The sequence below is a fragment of the Elephantulus edwardii genome, unplaced genomic scaffold (genome assembly GCF_000299155.1).
Source record: "Elephantulus edwardii isolate Elephantulus edwardi_28Jun2011 unplaced genomic scaffold, EleEdw1.0 scaffold00244, whole genome shotgun sequence".
Lineage (NCBI taxonomy): Eukaryota > Metazoa > Chordata > Mammalia > Macroscelidea > Macroscelididae > Elephantulus > Elephantulus edwardii.
This window is the reverse complement of record NW_006399994.1, coordinates 2,042,659-2,061,156: the sequence shown is the minus strand read 5'-3', so window position 1 is coordinate 2,061,156 and position 18,498 is coordinate 2,042,659. Positions and strand designations below refer to the sequence as shown.

Here is an 18,498-nt window from a genome sequence, read left to right as displayed (position 1 = left end):
ATGGTAATATTTTGCTTTGTCATCCCGTGCTGCCTTTTGAAATCTTCTATTCAACTCTTTAGTATCTTGAATTCTTCCCTGTGCTTTGGCTTCCCTGCACACACATATATACATATAGTGATTCTGTGTTCCCTCCATCTTCTTTTGATGCTTCCTGGATCATTCAAGATTATGCCCATAGCATTTCTCACTAATGCGATGCAAGGCTTGAATTTGGTTTGAAGTTATTTCAGCCAGAAAAATGCCAGTCAAGTTGCATCCTTTTTCTTCTCCAGCTCGAGCTCTCTTTGCATATTCTGTCATAATACTTTGTGTTGTCTTCTGAAGCTGCCTTTTGAAATCTTCTGTTCAGCTCTTTTATTTAAGCATCTTTTCCCTTTACTTTAACTTCTCTATGCTTTAGTGAAATTATCAGAGTCCCCTCTGACAGGCATTTTGATCTGTTTTCCCCACTATTTTTCGTAGTGACATTTTGCTCTATTCATGGTTGATATTACCCCACAACATATCCCACAACTCATCTGGTCTTCGATCACTAGTGTTCATCTGGTTAACATTGGTGTTGGGGTTTTTTTTATTATATCACTGTAGCACATATTTATCTATTAACTAAACACTTAATTTTTTTGAAAGGTTGCTATTGTTGTTGTTGTGTGCCATTGAGGTACCTGTGACTCATAGTGACCTTTTGTACAACACCTCTGAACCCTGCCCTGTCCTGAACCAATCTCATTGTCTCCAACAGACCCAATCCCACTTTCTCCAGTCACTAAATCAATCCATCTGATACAGGATCTTCCTCTCCTCTGTTGTTCTTCCACCTTTCCAAGCATAATGTTCTTTTCCAAGGACTGTTTTCTCCTGGTCACATGCCCAAAGTCTGTGAGAGGGAGCTTCAAAATCCTTGCCTCCAGGAAGCAGCTTGATTTCACCCTCTCCAGGACTGACTTATTTGTTCTCCTGGTAGTCCACAGTATGTTCAATACTCAACGGCATCAATTCTTCTTCTATCATCCGTAGTCATTGTCCAGCTCTCTGACATATAATTGCGAAAACCATGGTCTGTATCAGGCACACCTTAATCTCTAGACATTGTTGCTCTTCAGTACTTCGGAGAGATCCTGACAGCAGACTTTCACAATGCAATTCATCTTTTGATTTCCTGACTGCTGGTACCAAGAGTGTTGACTGTGGAACCAGGCAAGCTGAAGTTAATAATCTCAATCTCTTTTCCATCTATCTTGAATCTGCCAATTGGTAAGATTCTTTGTTTTCTTGATGGTGAGCTTCAATCCATATTGATGACTACAGTCCTTGAACTTCTGTAACAAATGCCTCATGTCCTCCTCGGTTTCAGCAAGCAAGGTTGTGTCATCTGCATAACACAGTTTCCCCAATCCTGATGCCATGTTCTTCTTCATAAAGTCCAACCTCTTAAATGATCTGTTATGCATATAGATTGAAAACTCATGGCGATAGGATGCATCTTTGATGTACACCTGTTCTGATCCTTAACCATGCAGTGTTTCCGTTTTGATCTGACAATTTTTTTCTTGGTCCAAGTATAGGTTTCACATGAGCACAATTAAGTGTCCTGGGATTCCCACTCTTCACAAGGTTAGCCACAATTTTCTGTGATCCACACACTCAAATGCCTTTGCACAGTCAATGAAACACAGATCAACATTCCTCTGGTACTCTCTGCTTTCAGCCAAGATCCATCTAAAGTTGGCTGTTAGGTCATTAGTGCCACAACCTCTTCTAAACACAGCCTGAACATCTGGCAGTTCTCTGCTGATGTACTATTCTAGTTGGTTTTGGATAATCTTCAGCAGGATCTTGCTTGTGTGTGATGTGAGTGGTATTGTTTGATAATTACCACAGTCTGTTGGGTCACCTTTTTTTTGGAATGAGAATAAATATATATCTCTTCCAGTCAGTTAGCCAAGGAGTTGTCCTCCAGATTTTTTGGTATAACCTGTTCAGTGCGACCAGAGCAGCATCTGTTTGCTGAAATATATCAATTGGTAGTTCATCAACTCCTGAAGCCTTGGTTTTGTTGCCAATTTCTTCAGAGCTGCTTGAACTTCCTCCTTCATCACTATTGCCTCTTGATTGTATGTTGTTTCATGAAATTCTTCAGTGTCAGTCAATTCTTTTTGGTATAGTGACTTTGTGTGCATCTTTCATCTTCTTTTCTTCTGGGTTATTCAACATTCTACCCAACACATTCTTAAATATTGCAACTCGAGGCTTAAGCTCGTTCTTCACTTCTTTCAGCTTAAGAAATGCTGAGTAAGTTCATCCCTTTTGATTTTCCAACTCCAGCTCTTTGCACTTCATTATAATACTTTGTTTCATTACTTTGGGTTTTTTTTGAGCTGCCCTTGATATCTTCTGTTCAGATCCTTGACTTCTTGATTTCCTCCCTTTGCTTTGGTTCTCCGTGCTCTTGTGCAATATTCAGAGTCTCTTCTGACATTTGTCTTGGTCTTTTCTTCCTCCTCTCTCTTTGTAATTTTTTTTTGCATTCTTCATGAATGATACATGGCTTATTTACTCTCAAAGCTTCAAGTGGATTTGTTTGGGGATTCTTGATATGTATCATCTAACTATGATAATTGTACCGGAGTAAGACATCCTCTTGACTGAATATGCAGGCTAAAATATAAAAACTTGAGAGCTCTTAAAAATAGAAATTCTACATCTAACAACTTGTAAATGGAATGAAGGACAGGGTGAAACACAATGTATATGAACTTTGTAAGAAAACCATTATAAAATTAAAATTTAAAAATAAAACAAAAACTCTGATGTGGAGGTTTTTATTTTTAAGCTTCATAATGACTCTGCTTGTGTGGTCAAAATATACCATAAGCATAGTCAAGAGACAGGAGGAAAATCAGGAGGGAAATATTCATAATACTCACCGCAGAAAAAAAAAGATGAATATACCAAAGAATTCTCAAAAATTGAGGGGGCAAAAGATAAATAACAACTCTGATTTTTATAATCTGAAAAAGATATGATTTGCAAAAAAGTATAAAAATTACCCTCAACCATATGAAAAACATATACAGTATAATAACTATGTCTAGAGAGGTGAACAATGCTGTTTAGAAATTCTCCTAATGCTAATGACCCAATGGGCCTCTCTAACATCCTGTTCCTGTGAGTTAATGGTTAAAGATTCATTTGCATGTGCGGTACTGTGAATCATATTCACATCATATTCAGAATGCTCATAAGAATTACATCTCCAGTCAATTAGACTCTCCATGATATTGTGCAATTGTTTGCAAGATGCCCCTTAAGCAATAATGTATACAAAAACCTGTAGAAGTGATCCAAATTATGTGGGTGATAAGGCTTTTCTTAGCTCCTAACTAATATAAGAAGACTGTCTATAGTGACAGCCATATGAGAAGTACAATAAAAATGTCAAGAAAGGCACTGCTCATACATCATCACATTTATTCTCACAATCCTGCAAGGGAGCTAATATTTCCCCCTACTTGACAGATTCAGAAGCTAAGAGTCCTGAGACGTGCCCAAGATCACGTAGCTCGTGTTCTTTCTAAAATGCTGAAAATGGCAATCTTTAATTCAAAAGTAACCTTTCTTGGATTCTAGTTGCATATTTCCAGCTCAAGTTCATTGTCATCAGTTCTGACCCACAGTAACCCTAGCGCACAAAGGTTTGCAAGGCTGTAATCTTTACAGAAGCAGTCTGTGATTTCTTTCCCCTCCCTAACATGGCTGGAGGGTTTGAAGTGCCAACGTTTCAGTTAGCAAGCAGCTGAGCTTAACTGCCACACTACCAGGGCTTTTGGTCAATGACTGAAAATAAAGGAGGCCCTGATGGTAGCAGCTGCTTCCAAAAGATGAACAGTATCAAATGACCAGTTCAACAGAACCGAATGCTGCTGGATCATCCTGCACCATCCTCACCGGCATTGCTACTTGAGTCCATTGTTGTGGCCACAGTGATAATTCATATCTTTGAGCATCTTTCTCATTTTTCTTGACCATCTGTTTTATTTGGAAACCCTATAGAGCAATTCTACTCGGTCCAATAGGTTGCTTTGAGTCAGAATCAATTCAACTTTGGCTTTAACAATCATGTTATATTTGTTTCATGCTGTCATGTCAAAACCAACTTGTAGATAACTCTCCAATGAGTTTTTATGTTTGGGGGTGTATTTTTTTGTTTGTTTTTTTTAAATTTAAATTTATTATTAATTTCAGTAAAAATTTACAGAGGCTTTGGATTTCCATTCATTCATTGCTGCACATTTCTCCCCTCCCAAGCCTCCCCCACCCCCCGAACACTATCCTCTTGGAAAAGTAAAAGAAAAATTCTTTCGTTGCTTTACAAACCCTCCCCCAGGTCCACTCCACCATGTAGTCATCACTCTAGACTCCTGTCATGACAGAAATACCTAATCACATATCTCTTTTAAACAGTTTTCTCCCTCATCTGCTTCAGTGCAGTATACATTATTGAACCCATCTTATTCAGTCTCTCTGCAACCCCAAGGTCAGTCCTCTTTTACAACAGTGGCATCATGCAATATTTGTCCTTTAGTGACTGGGATACTTCACTCAGCATACTGTTCTCCAGAGTCAACCATTTTGAATAATATTGCATGAGTTCCTTGTTTTTCAATGCAGCATAGTATCCCATTGTGTGAATATACTACAGCTTCTCTATCCATTCATTTGTTGATGGGCACTTAGGTTGTTTCCAACTCCTTGCTATTGTGAACAAAGCTGCAATAAACATGGGTGTGCATATATCTGCTTGGATGTCAGTTATGGTCTCTTCGGGGTATATTCCCAGTAGTGCAATTGCTGGGTCAAATGGTATCTCTATTTGCAACTTTTTGAGAAAGCACCATACCGCTTTCCACAAGGGTTGCACCATTTTACACTCCCACTAACAGTGAATAAGGGGTTCGTTTCCCCAGAACCTCACCAGCATTTGTTGCTTGCTGTTCTGTTAAATTTTGCTATTTTGACTGAGGTGAGATGATATAGTTGTTTTTCAATGAATTTTAAGAGGCCGTAAATCATACAGGAGGAGACTGTCCATCTTTCTCCCACAGAGAAGCTGGTGGATTTGAACAACTTATCTTTGAGGTGGCAGTGTTCCTTACCACTAGGCTACCAGAGCAGGTAGGGAGTGGTGCTCCCAGTCCAGCGATGGTTGGTTGGAATCCACCAGCTGCTCTGCAGGAGACAACTGGATGGTCTCCTCCTTTGAGAATTACAGCCTCTGAAAAACCACTGAATCCACCGCCATCAAGTCAAGTTTGGCTCATGGAATTTCTCCCTTGAATTTCTATGACCATAAACCTTTATGAGAGGAGACTACCCATCTTTTTCAGGTTCTTGAACCACCAACATTTGAGTTAGTAGCTCAACACACAATGCATTGTGACACCAGAGCATCTAACACTTTATCAATATGTTGTAGACATGTGCCATCGAATAGACCGCAACTCAACGAACAAAGATTGGAACCTTGCCCTATTCTGTACTATGCACACAATTCTCCAACATGTCTGAGCTCAATAGAGATAGCAATAATCAAATAATTTGTATTCTCCCCCCTCTCCCCTTTCTCATGGGAGAACTCACAGAAGGAACTATTTACTTGTGACTTTCAAAATAATACTGCCATCTCGTGGACTAATGGTGAACTAAGAGAAATTGTCCTGATGCAAAACTCATTTTGTAATAGAAATTTTCGTTACGCAGTAAATGCCAGTTTGCAAACATTTTTTATTTGAGTTGTGTCTCATAGAAAATGAACATAATTTCATCTTGCACACAGTCATCAACCAAATTGCAAGTTTCATAAAAATGGACCAGCTGGATCCATTTATTCATGTATTTTTACGCATTCCATACATATTTACTAAGTGGCAGCTACATACTTAAATAAAGTCAACAATACAATGGTAAATAAAAACATAGTCCATGTTTCAAAAATGCAAGATTCTGTTCTTAGTTGTTGAGAATATGTTATCTTGAAACAGCCTGAATTCAAATGCCAAATACTCCACTAACCAACGATGTGACTTAGTCCCTGAGACATGGAGTCACAGGGCCATCAATGTCTTTCTGAAAGAGCCAGAAGGAGTGAGAATAGCACAGCCCTTCACAGCCCCTGAGCAGAGCACAGATAAAGAGCCCAAAGCCCAGCCCCATGGTGCCTCTAGAGCCCCAGCAGCAGCAAGAGGTTAAATTATTCGTTATTGACTCACAGACCCGTAGTCGTGATACCAAGAATGGGATTTATTAGGGAATTGAGTAGGAGAGTGGGAGAGCCAAATCCAATGCAAATCTGAGTTTTAGCCCAACAAATCCAAGGCACAAATCTTCAATTAGTCCAGGCTCTGGTTTCAGTTCAGCAAGTAGCTTTTACTTCCATCATCAAAGGCTTCTTTTCCTTCCATTGTCAAAGACAAGAACTGCAAAATTTTTAACTGGCCAGCACAAATACAAGCAGCCTCTGGTCACACCTTGCCACAGTTTCTCAACAGCAACGCCACAGTGTTGCCACCAGCGTCTCCTACAAGTCTTGTGTACTCAGTGTACACTCTTAGTGCACTAATCAGTGTGCTCGCACTCAAGCTCATCCTAGTCCCACAGCTGTAGATAATTTGCAAGACCACGTGTTTGCAGTTAAAGTAGCTGGAGACCAGAAGGTGTTTAACATAATGGCTTTTTTTTTAAAAAGCTAACTTTTAGGCTAACACAGCAGTCTCCTAAACACCTTCTATCACCATGTATAAAATGGGAGCAACAGCAGTATCTTTTCAATATTAAGTGCCCTCTGGAACTCTTAGAGAAGGGGTCACGTCTGACCATAGAATTCAAGGAATACATCTAGAAAGTGGTACTGGGTACCAGATTCTTCATGACCTCTCAGCTTTTGACAGCTACCAGTAACTTCCAGGTTTGTTGTTTTAAAATGCCAGTCACTGCTCCATTTTGACATGACTTTCTTCCTGTATCTGTATCTGTCCTGTGTAACTCAGATTTTTCTTTTAAGAAATTGGTCATTGGATTTTGGCTCATCCTAAATCCCAGATGATCTTACCTTGAGATCCTTAGTTACATCTGCAATGATTCTATTTCCAAATAATGTCACAAGTATTATGAGTGAGGACTTGGATATATCTTTGTGAGGGACAAATTTCAACTCACTAAAGATTGAAAAGAGAGTTCTTTTTTTTTTTTCTATAATTATATTTTATTAATTTTCATAAACATTTACAGAGATTTTGGGCTTCCACTCATTCATTGTTGCACTATTCTCTCTACCCTCCTCCCAGTTCGTTCTTGTCCAAATGCCACAGTGCTTGTCAAAGGGAGTTCTGATGACCTAATGAGTAAGGAGTTGTGCTGCCAACCCAAAGACAAGGGATTCAAATCCTCCAGGTGCTCCACAGATGAGCAATCTCCTTTTGTGCAAATTACAACCTCTAAAAACCCTGGTGTGTCCACTTGCCATACCTATGGTCGCTGTGAAGCCGAACACTGTGACACTGATGTGTCAAATGCGAGAATGGTTACCCATGGTGGATAGTGTTTGGCGGAGCTCACCGATTAAAACAAGCTTGGAAGCAGGAGTGGCATCTGGATGATGTGTCAGTATGAATTATACTTCTACATAAAGGGAGGAAAATCTTTACAACTGAATCAATAAGTAAAACCAACAGGCTTGAAATTGTCGAGGAAGTAATTTTACTTGATCCACAAACACTATTCATGAAGGCAGCAGTCAAGAAATCAACTGATGCTTTTGTGAAAATTTGCTGTTTTAAAGTGTTAGAAGCTAACACTTTTTTTTTAATCTTCTCATATTTTCAACCTAAGAATATACGATTTTCAGTCTTTTCATATTCAAGCAACAGCTGGACAGTAAATAAAAAGGATTGATACCTTTGAGTAATGGTGTTTTCAGACGAACAAACAAGTCTTAGAAGAAGTGGAGTCAGAATGATCCTTAAAAGCCATCCTACACACGACCTGTCCTGGAAGGACATCATGCTTGTAAAGTGCATAGTTACGTAAGAGGAATCAGTGAAATGGACTGCAACAATGGGTTCAAGCAGCATATCAGAGGACTGGGTAGTGTCACTCTGTTGTAAAAGGTCTCTAGAGAGGTAAGTGGATGCCTGAGAAGAGTTGAGAGAGACATTACTATTAGGTACTTTTGAAACACGTTATCAAAACGGCTACGTGCCGTCGAGTCGCGACTCATAGTGACCCTATGTACGATAGCCCTGAAAACTGCTCTATCCCATGTCAACTTTACTGTCTCTACCCTCATTTACCCGGTCACTGAATCAATCCTTCTCATCGATGGTCTTCGTCTCTTTTGTCTGTCCTGCCACTGTTCCAAGCATGATGTCCCTCTCCAAAGATTGGTCCCTACTTTAACAAAAATTAAAACTGGAAAAGAATAATCATTGATCAAAGAATAAGCATCATGTTAGGAATTGCTAAGATCCCACTGCTGTTGATTCCAACTCCTAGCAACTCCTCCATCGGTTTGCAAGTCTGTAAATGTTTACAGAAGACTGTCTACCTTTGTCCCTCAGAGTGGCTGGTGGATTCACACCGTGCACTTCTCAGCAGCACAACATAATGCACTACACCCCAGCTCCCACCAGGGGTTAAGACTTAAGTAAAATTATAGGTTGAGGATCACGCAAGGCTAACAGAGCTAGAACATTTAGTATGCTGGGATTTGCTTCCTTCCAATCCTGGAAGCTACAGGGAATTCTACTCTTAGCTCAACTTGCTCAAAGCTTAACTTTTCTCTTAGGGAAAACTTCAGGCTTTTCATTCAAATCTTCCTTTCACCCTTCCTTCATGCCAAGGGTAGGGAAACTATCAAAAGCAGACTTACAGATGATGCCTGGCTGCTGCTAAGACAATTCTGTCCAGGATCACAATAGAAGGTGTTAGACAAAGTGAGAGAAAAACATAGAAAACTCAAATTCATGGAAAAGATCATATTTATTGGCCTATGATCTTTCGTCTTCAAACTTAGAACTAGATTCACACTCAGACAACACCTTATCGTCAAACAATGTTAAGTGTTGCTAAGTACGACTCAATAGCAACCCTGTGAGTGACAGATCATAACCCTGTTGTATGCTTTGCCATTCTCATCATCTCTGAAACACATCAGACTATTGCTGCAGAAACTGTTAAGGCATCTCATTGAAAATCTTCCTTTCACTGACCCTCTACCTTTCCAACAATGATGCATCCTTTCCAAGGAGTAGCCTCTCCTGAGCTCCAGTGGCCTAGTGGCGAGAAGCTGTGCTGCAATCCCGAAAGCACGCAGTTTGAGGCCAGCAGCTGCTCCATGGGAGCCAGTCTCCGGCGCCTGTCTGAGGGTCACTTATGGGTTGGTTCTTGATGGTACACAATACATTACGTCCAAAGAAAATGAGACAAATCTTCCCCATCCTTGCCTCTAAGAAGCCCACGGCTGCATTTTCTCCAAGATCTGTTTGTTCCTTTGGCCATCCATGGGATATTCAGTACTCCTCCAACTCCACAGCTCAAAGGCATCGATTCTTCCTCTGTCATTCTATTCATTGCGCAGCTCTCAGATGCATGGCAAGTAAATGAAAAAAATGTGGCTTGCCTCAGTGAGCACACTTTTAGTCTTCAAACCGACATCATTAGTCCTCAGTACTTTGAGAGGTCTCTGACAGCCAGCTTTGCCAGTGTAATACATCTCCTTATCTTCTGACTGCTAGTACCAAGGGTGTTGATTGTGATTCCAAGTAAAATTAAGCTGTTGGCAGTTGCACATAGTTTAATGTTGCCTATTAGTTTAGTGGTGAGAATTTTTGTCTTGATATTGAAATATAATCCATCTTGAAAGCTGTACTCTGATCTTCTACAGAAAGCAGCTCAAGTCCTCCTTACTTTCTGTAAGACTGTGTCATTTGCATAACACATTATTGATGAGTCTTCCTCCATCTTGGTGCCACATTCTACTTCACAGAGTCCAGCTTCTTGAATGATTTGTTCAGCACATCTATTGAATAAGTATGGAGAAAGAATACAGCCCTGAAATACACTTTTCTCTTTAAACCATGCAGGGTTCCCTTGCTGTTCAGCTTCTTGGCCTATCTAGGTCTAAGTTTTGTACAATCATAACTAAATATTCTGGGGATCCCATTCTTTCTCTGCATCAGCCATAGTTTGTTATGATCCACACAGTCAATGTCTTTGCTTAGTCAGTAAAACAGTCAATAGATATCCTTCTGGTATTACCTGCTTTCAGCCAAGATCCATCTGATATCAGCAATGGCATCTCTGGTGCCATAGCTTCTTCTAAATCTAGCCTCAATTTGACATTCTGTCAATGTACTTGTCTAATTTTTTAATAATCACCAGCAAGATTTTACTTGCATGTGATATTACTGATGTTTGGTAATTTCCACACTCCGCTGAATCAACTTTTTTGAGAAAGGGAAATAAATGTGTATTCTCTTCCAGTCATTTAGCCGGGTAACTGTCTTCCGAATTTCCTGGCACAGACTGGTGAGCACATCCAGGAGGTACATCTGTTAGTTGAATCATGTTAATGGTATCCCGTAGATTCCGGGGGCCGTATTCTTTGCCAATGCCTTCAGTGCAGCCTGAACATCTTCCTGCATTTCCCCTCTTTATCATATGCTACTTCTTGAAATATTTCAGCATCAGCCAACTATTTGTTATAGTGACTCTGTATTCTATCTTTCGATGCATCCTGGATCGTTCAAGATTTTTGCCCACAGCATCTCAGTATTGCAACTCGAGGCTTCAATTTTTCTGTTCTTTCAACTTGAGAAATACTTAGCGAGTTTTTCCCATTTTCCACACTCTACACTTTTCATTTTAAGTCTGCTCTGTCTTTTCAAACTACCCTTTGAAATCTTCTGCTCATGTTTTACTTAAACCCTTTGTTTTGGCTATGTTCTAGTACAATTTTTTTAGTCTCTTTTGACATCTATTTTGGTCTTTTCTTCTGTTTTTGTAATGACCTTTTGCTTTCTTCAGGCGTATCACTGATGTCATCCTACAACTCATCTGGTCTTAGATCATTAGTGTTCTAATGCCTCAAACTTTTTCCCCCTTTCCTTTTAATTTTGGGATGGGGAAGAGGGAGGCAGGAGACAAAGGTGAATGAAAACAGGAGGGAGAAGGGTTGAGTGTTACCCAGAGAGTCAAATCTATTCTTGAGATGGTTTTAAAATTCAGTTAGAATAGATTCAAGATCCTATTTTGGTTCTTGTGGACTTGTTTTAATTGTAGTCAGTCAATCCATTTCCTAGAGGCTTTCTTTTGTTCACTTTGCTTTCCTCAGCATGATGGCTCTTTCCACGGACTAGCACCTCCTGACGACGTGCCCAAAGTATGTGAGACATACTTGCTGCACCATACTTGCCTCCAAGGAGCACTGTGGTCGCACTTCCTCTAAGGATAGTTTGTTTTCGCAGGCCATAGTATATCAATACTTTGCCAGTACAATATAAAGGCATCAATTCTTCATTGGTTTTCCTTATTCATTACCCAACTTTCATTTTCATATGAAGCAATACTATGACTAGAGTCAGGCACACCTTAGTCTTATAATTAATAGCATTGCTTTTTAGTACTTTAAAGAGGTCCTTGATAGTCAATTTCCCCAATGCCGTTTTTTGGTTTCTTGATTACCATCACCATAGGTGTTGACTGTGGACCTAAGTAGAATAAATTCTTGACATCAATCTTTTGTCCGTGGAGCATGATACTGTCTATAAATTAAGGTATAATCCATAAAATAATACACAGTGCAAAATGAACAAAGTACCTGTGAGCAGCACGCTGCTGAGGGTAAAATGGTCTCATATTTTTTATCTGCCAAAATGTAAAATGCAGAAGGCAGGAAAGCTGAGTTAATGGTAATAAGGAATAACAATAAGTAATTCATGGTGAAAGTGGGGATTACAGCCAATGTTATAAAATAATGTATAAATTATTAATAATGTTATAATGTTATGTTATAAATAAAGTATAATATAAATTATTGACTGGTAAGCCAATTTTTTTTTCTGAACTTTCACCATTAAGCACGATAAAACATTCTAAAAATTAGGTTTACATTCCAGGACTATCTTTTCCTCCCTCTTTCTCTTCCTTAGTCACCCATATTTCCCCAGATCAAGACATTTTTATTAAAAATATAAATTACAAATTCCACAAATCCACTGATGTCTCAGACCAAGTGCCCCAACACTGGACCACTACGGCCAGGGAAATAAGCATGTAGCCTAATATTTATGAGAGAGAGTATTTTTTTTAATGTCCAAAAGAATATTTTGTTTATAGAAAAGATTATTTAATAACATTAAGAATTGTAAAAATTTAACATTCTGTAAGCTTTCAAATTTCACTTAGACTAGTCCATTTAGAAATCTAGAACAATGTAACAATCACTTTCAAGAGCATCTTAATGTTTTATAATAATCTACTGAAGTTGAATAGGGCAAAGTTTTTAAGCAGTACCATTTACAATTCAAATTCCTTTAAACAATTTAACACAATGTATACATTTATTTCTCTTTTAAGCAGCACTTCTTGCTTCTTTGCAGCACTTCAGCAAATACTTGCCCAAGAAGCATCAACCTTCCCAAGTGCTTAACTCTCATAAATATAATAAATTAAACACACAGTGACTTTCTAAGTTCTCTGAACATTCCAGTATTTTTGCAGGCTTTATTTTAAATAGCTTTCAACTATAATAGGTCTGAAACTGTTAAGCACTTTGAAATGTTAACTTTAAGGCCAATGTAACATACCGCAAATATGCCCACTGTTCAAGTCAAAGTGCAACTACACATAGCATGTCCTAATGTATATCAAAAAAACGATTCCTACACAGAACCCAACAATACTGGTGACCACTGAAACAGTTTCTTAACCTTCTTGAAAATGTGTAATCATTACATATTTTAGTTGAAAACTGCTGTACTCAGAGACATTTTGTTGAAGAGAATGAGCAGTGTAGGTCTCGGGCAGGTAATTCTGAGAACTGGGATGAGAAGTTCATGCTTGAGAAATCAAGAGTAAAAATAGTTTTAGGGAATACAATGTTAAATGAGGTCAGATCAACTGTGATGGCAGGGGTAAAAAATCATTTTGGGAAACCCTTGTCACAGAGCACAAATTAATAGCAACTAGTTTTAGAATTTAAAATTCTAGGTTTTACTAGTATTCTATCTGCATACCTATTAAGTTAAATTTTTCAAAAAGCTTTTAAATAGTTATCTTATTTAAACAAATTAACAGTTTTTAAGGTGATAAAAGGGCTTCCAGTTCTGACTAATCCCATACTTACGGCAATAAACACGTAATTTCTTACAGGTATCATTATAATTGCTTCCCAACACCCTTTGTTAAGCTTAAATCATTTTAGGAGGCAAACTAGACTCTACCTCTAAGCATGTCATTACTAGAAAAAAAACGTATTCCAATTTCTATGTGTTAGAAAAAGCCCCAAGTTTGTCGAGTTTAAATCATGAGAGAAGTTTACTGATTTTAAATCATCTCAACACAAAGCCTTCCTGTAACTAAGAGATGTTTCAGCTTGAGACACATTCCTGACAGGCAATTACTCTGTGGGATGACAGGATGCGAGGGCAAGCAGGAAGGGTATCGAGTGTGCAGTAAATGTGTTAGGAAACACTAAGCAGCAAGAAGAGGTGTCAGAGATATTTCTTGGCCAAAAGACCCCCACAAAACATAATATACATTTAAGTTTTTAAGAACACAACCATTTCTCAAAGTAACTCTTGTTTGGGGTTTGAAACACAGGATGACGGTGAAGAATAGAGGAAAATATTTGGAAGCACAAAGATCTGAGAAAGTCGTTTTAAAAGGCATATGTATGAAATGCTAAATAGAACACAGCTTGCAAAAGCTGTAATTTGTACAAGATAAGACATGTCAAAGAAAAATTAAGATACTCTCGAGTGACAGAAAAGTGGTAAGACTACGCCGCATCAAAAGTAAGGAAACTTGCAAGACCTTTAATGTCAAGGTGCTCCCATTAAGTTCTGGCTCTCAGGTTTCACATTATTATAAGAAAAATGGCCTATTGTATAATTCCGTTGGCCTGAAGTAAGTTGAAAATCTGACAGAAATGCTATATACATTCAGGGGAATTAAAAAGGAAAAGTGGTCCAATAAAAACAGTTAAAGGTCAAAAAAATAAAAACAAATACACAAATGCCTGAGAAGGAAAGCCCATTTTTAGAACACCAATACTGATTCATCACACTGTGAAGGTAGGTCCAGGGAGCCCGACTTGCCATGTGGGAAAAGGACACAGCTCTGTTACCAGCTCTTAGAGAGCACGTGACCCAGGCAAGCGGTGACGCCTAGGAGAGGGAAGGACAGTCAGGCTCAGAAGGGGCTTGGATATTCCAAGGACACCAACAAGAATGAAGAGAGGGATTTTGTGTTGTTGCTCCTTGCTTTGTTATGGCTGCCTTTTTTCAAGACAGAAATAAAAACTAATAATAATAAAATAAACCCTTATTCCTTTGCCCAAATTCCCAGTTAAAGTCCTCTCCAGAAAGGGTTCATATGAACTCTTATCTGACTACTTACCCAAATTCTGTTACAAACTTTACTGTATTAATACCAGTGCATACAACACGAACGTAACAATGAACAAATCAACTGTGATCTTCTAGTTGAAGATACAAAACAATCAAAATATTACATGGAACATCATGTTTTAAAGTAAGAATTCTTATTTTTCAAACATAATCATCCCTGTCTCTTCAATAAAATTGCTTCCGTAAAATTTTCTAATATATGAAAAAGAGTCTCTTTCCAGCAGTCAACAGAGCTGAATACATTCTAAGTCAGTTTCTATGGCATCCACAGATTCTGTCTTGTTTTCAAGCAATCCATCAGAGTCGTGTTCCAGCGGAAAAGTGCTTTCATTTGGAGTCGTGGCAGCAAAAAGCATTTCCATCATTCCCAAGGTTTCTAACAGTTCTCTTTGGTAATCAATCTCTTTTTCTATAAGTCCTTGAAGTACCAAAAACTTTTTATCCACGACAGGTGACTGACCAACCACTGGTAGATATATATCTAGAAAGAGAAGATTGGAAATATTTTTCAGATATTATTTATATATACATATCTTGCAGAGGGTGAAACCAAGTCTCTCCTTGGAGGCCAAGATTTTAAAACTGTCTCACATACTTTGGGCATGTGGCCAGGAGAGACCAGTCCTTGGAGAAAAGGACATCATGCTCAGAAAGGAACAGCGCAGGAGAGGAAGCCCTGGATTAGATGGACTAACACAGTGACTGGGCATTAGAGGTTGCTGTGTCCGAGTCAGTGACACTGGCTCAGGACACGGCAGGCTTCAGAGCTGCTGTACATAATCGCCATGAGTTGCAGGCGACTCGACGGCACATAACAACATATAAAGAAAGCGAAAAATCTCATTTTACAATCAATTTAGAACTTAAATGAAAAATAATAATCTATGTGAATGAATATTTTCCAAGTAATTTTAGAGTACAGGGTAGAAATCTTTACTTATTTTGACTTTTTCATATAAAAATTACTATGATCAGTATAAATTTTTAGAAAACATTTTAAATTTGTAATGTTCCTAGTTCTACAATTTAAAGTGGCAACACTGCCACCATTTTGTTATACTTCAAACTGCTGTCAGTTTATTTTTATTGCTAATCACATTACTTCACACCTCTACTTTTTGATCTCCGACTACCTCAACTGAGGACGCATGGTCTCACACATCAGCAACCGCTGGAGGATCACGACAGGACAGCACTCTCCCCACTGGGAGTATGTGAAAAGCACTAACACAGGAGCAGCAGTGCAACTGTATTTAAGCATCTAACTGCATCCAGCCTGGCCTACTGCTTGCCAGTGTCTATGAGAAAACCAGCCTGAATATCTCCAGGCATGTGAGTCATTTGTTGATGTGTCCAAATCTCTGTAGGACCTTCTAGCAAATCTTTTCACCAAACCAAAAAGACCAAAGGAACTAGGGAACTGATCCATGGATGGAGCTGTTAATATCAGATATTATGGATTTATATAATTGGATGATATGCTGACCTGAAGCTTCTGATCAATGGTGTGCCATTAATTTTGGTATATGGTATAATAAAAGCAAAGTGCTAAAGAGCTCCAAAATGTGCTTGGCCCTTGTCATATTTTCAATCATTCATATGCATGCAAAAGTCAGAAAATGAAGACAAAAAACCCCTAATGTCTCCAAATTGTGGGACTGGCAAAGAATATGAAACAGACCATGGACAGCCAAAGAGAAAAAGGCTGTCCTGGAAGAATTGTAGCAGGATGGTAAAGAGGGCAAGACTTCACAGACATGATCAGGAGGGGCCACTCCCGGGAGAAGGGCACCAAAGGTCAGTGAAAAGGAGGAAGATCCTCCATTAAATGAGTTGACAAAGGAACCACAATAATGCACACTAGGAACTGTGAAGACGGCACAGGACTTGGCAGTGTTTTGTTCCTTGGCACCTTGAGTCTTTGAGTCAGAAATGAATCTATTTACTTTAAGAAGCGTATTAGCATTTTCAGATTTGAACTACTTACCAATAATTATTTCAGCCACATTTATCAAAACAGGAGCAAATCTTGGCTGAGACAGATTCCTACAAAGAAAAGTTCTGATTACTGAAACATTCCAATATTTTTAAATCTTTAAAGTAAATTTACTCAGCTCACTCAGTAACAACTACTACTGTGATGAAGTCATTTTTAAAGAAGAGAAACCGTGCCCACAATAAATATTGTCCTAGCTTTTAGGTGCCATGTGAGCATGACCTTTTGGAGGACAGCCATTTTGAAAGGACACATTTCCTGGTGATCAAGCACCGAACCAAGCAGAAGTCATCTCGAAAGAAGAAAACCTACAAGTGTGCCCTGTGATGTCTCAATAGCTTACAGGAAAGAGAACATGTTAGAGGCCAGCTGTGTGCACCCATGAAGTGCACAGTCTCTCCTTTTCTGAAGTCTCACCTTTCCTTCCTCAGTGTGCTAGATAAACACGAGCTCTTCCCCAAACCCTTAACCTAGCCTTCTCAGTACCTTCTCAGAATCTTTCCTTATGAGGACACAATTCGAGAAGCTTATAAGCTCTGTCTCATTTATGTTTAGCTGCTAGCATACATAATAAAACTTTTGCTTTTCCTACTCCAAATTAAAAAAAAATTTGTCCTTTCCATTAGTTCTCTACAAAGATCAAACAAGAAAGTAAGTGTTTCTCATTAAGTAATAAAGCAAGTATCTGACCTTATCAAAAAATTAAGGATACGGCTGAGTTCCTTTTCATCTCGACCTGCAAGAGCATTCGCAAGAACTCCTCTTCGATTGAGCTCCTTTATGATGGAAACTGTAACTTCCGGTGTCTTTATTGTAACTTCTGGCTACAAAATTTTACAAAAATATATAAAATCAGCATATGCAAGTAAGGTAGCAAAAGGGAGAGGGAGGAAATCAGGCTTGAAACTCACTAATTACCAAGTCTGAACAGGTTTTTGTCTTTACAGTCCATAGGTATGGGATGCATAAGGCAAATAATAAAGCATGTTTTTGAAATCATTCTCCTCACCTACCTCAAGGACTCTGTCAAGGGCCTTAGAGATCCGAAAATTTTTTAGATCCTTGTCGTACAATTCCAAGTGTTTTTTTGATGGCCTAGTGATCGAAATATCCTCCTAAATGTATCAAGAAATAAATATAAAGAAAAAATCTGTATAAATTTAACTTTCATACAAAAGTAATGTTTACATAGCACTATTTTTTAAATCTCGGTTTCCCTAAACTGTAACATAAAAAAATGTTATGATCATAATGTAGGTTAGATTAAATGAACACAGAAGAAAACAACACATCACGTGTTCTCCATAATTTTAAATTTATAACACACACACACACACACACACACACACACACACACACAGTAACTTCTGCGCAAAAATTCCTTGAGTTTACACTCTTTACAAAGTGACTTGGTGAAAACAGAAGCACAACTATTGCCATCTAGTCCTAACAACTTTTGTTAGGATACATCTTAATCTCCTATGTTAAATGGGGCATTCTGATTCTATTTCACAGGGCTGCTTAGACAATCATATCAGTGTGTAAAAGCCATTACTACAAACACGGTAAAGCACTATTAACATTAAATTATGACTCAGGATATTAAATAAAGGAGTTCTTGTTACCCATTACTTGTTACTAAATCCTACCCCCAGCCTGAATCTAGTAATCTAGAGCTCAATCTGAGGTAGAAAACTTTTCAGTAATGTTCAAAGGCAGGGCTGGTAACTCTAACAAATTCCCCCTTTAAAAATACTTACGAGGGTTGCAGAGTGGATTATATTTGGGGGTAGGGGGTGGGGTTTGGGGAGG

General features: G+C 38.6%; 1 protein-coding gene across 1 annotated transcript in view; it reads right to left on the bottom strand.

Moving 5' to 3' along the window:
* Window positions 1-14,878: 14,878 nt before the first annotated feature.
* The window catches only part of UTP15 (UTP15, U3 small nucleolar ribonucleoprotein, homolog (S. cerevisiae)), a 15,500-nt gene continuing 11,880 nt past the window's right edge, over window positions 14,879-18,498 (bottom strand). The window contains exons 9-12 of the mRNA XM_006899032.1: window positions 17,700-17,801; window positions 17,377-17,510; window positions 16,678-16,736; window positions 14,879-15,171 (exon numbers count right to left, since the gene is read on the bottom strand). Coding sequence (XP_006899094.1) covers window positions 14,915-15,171; window positions 16,678-16,736; window positions 17,377-17,510; window positions 17,700-17,801 — 552 coding nt within the window. The 3' untranslated portion in view covers window positions 14,879-14,914. The remainder of the gene's footprint in view (window positions 15,172-16,677; window positions 16,737-17,376; window positions 17,511-17,699; window positions 17,802-18,498) is intronic.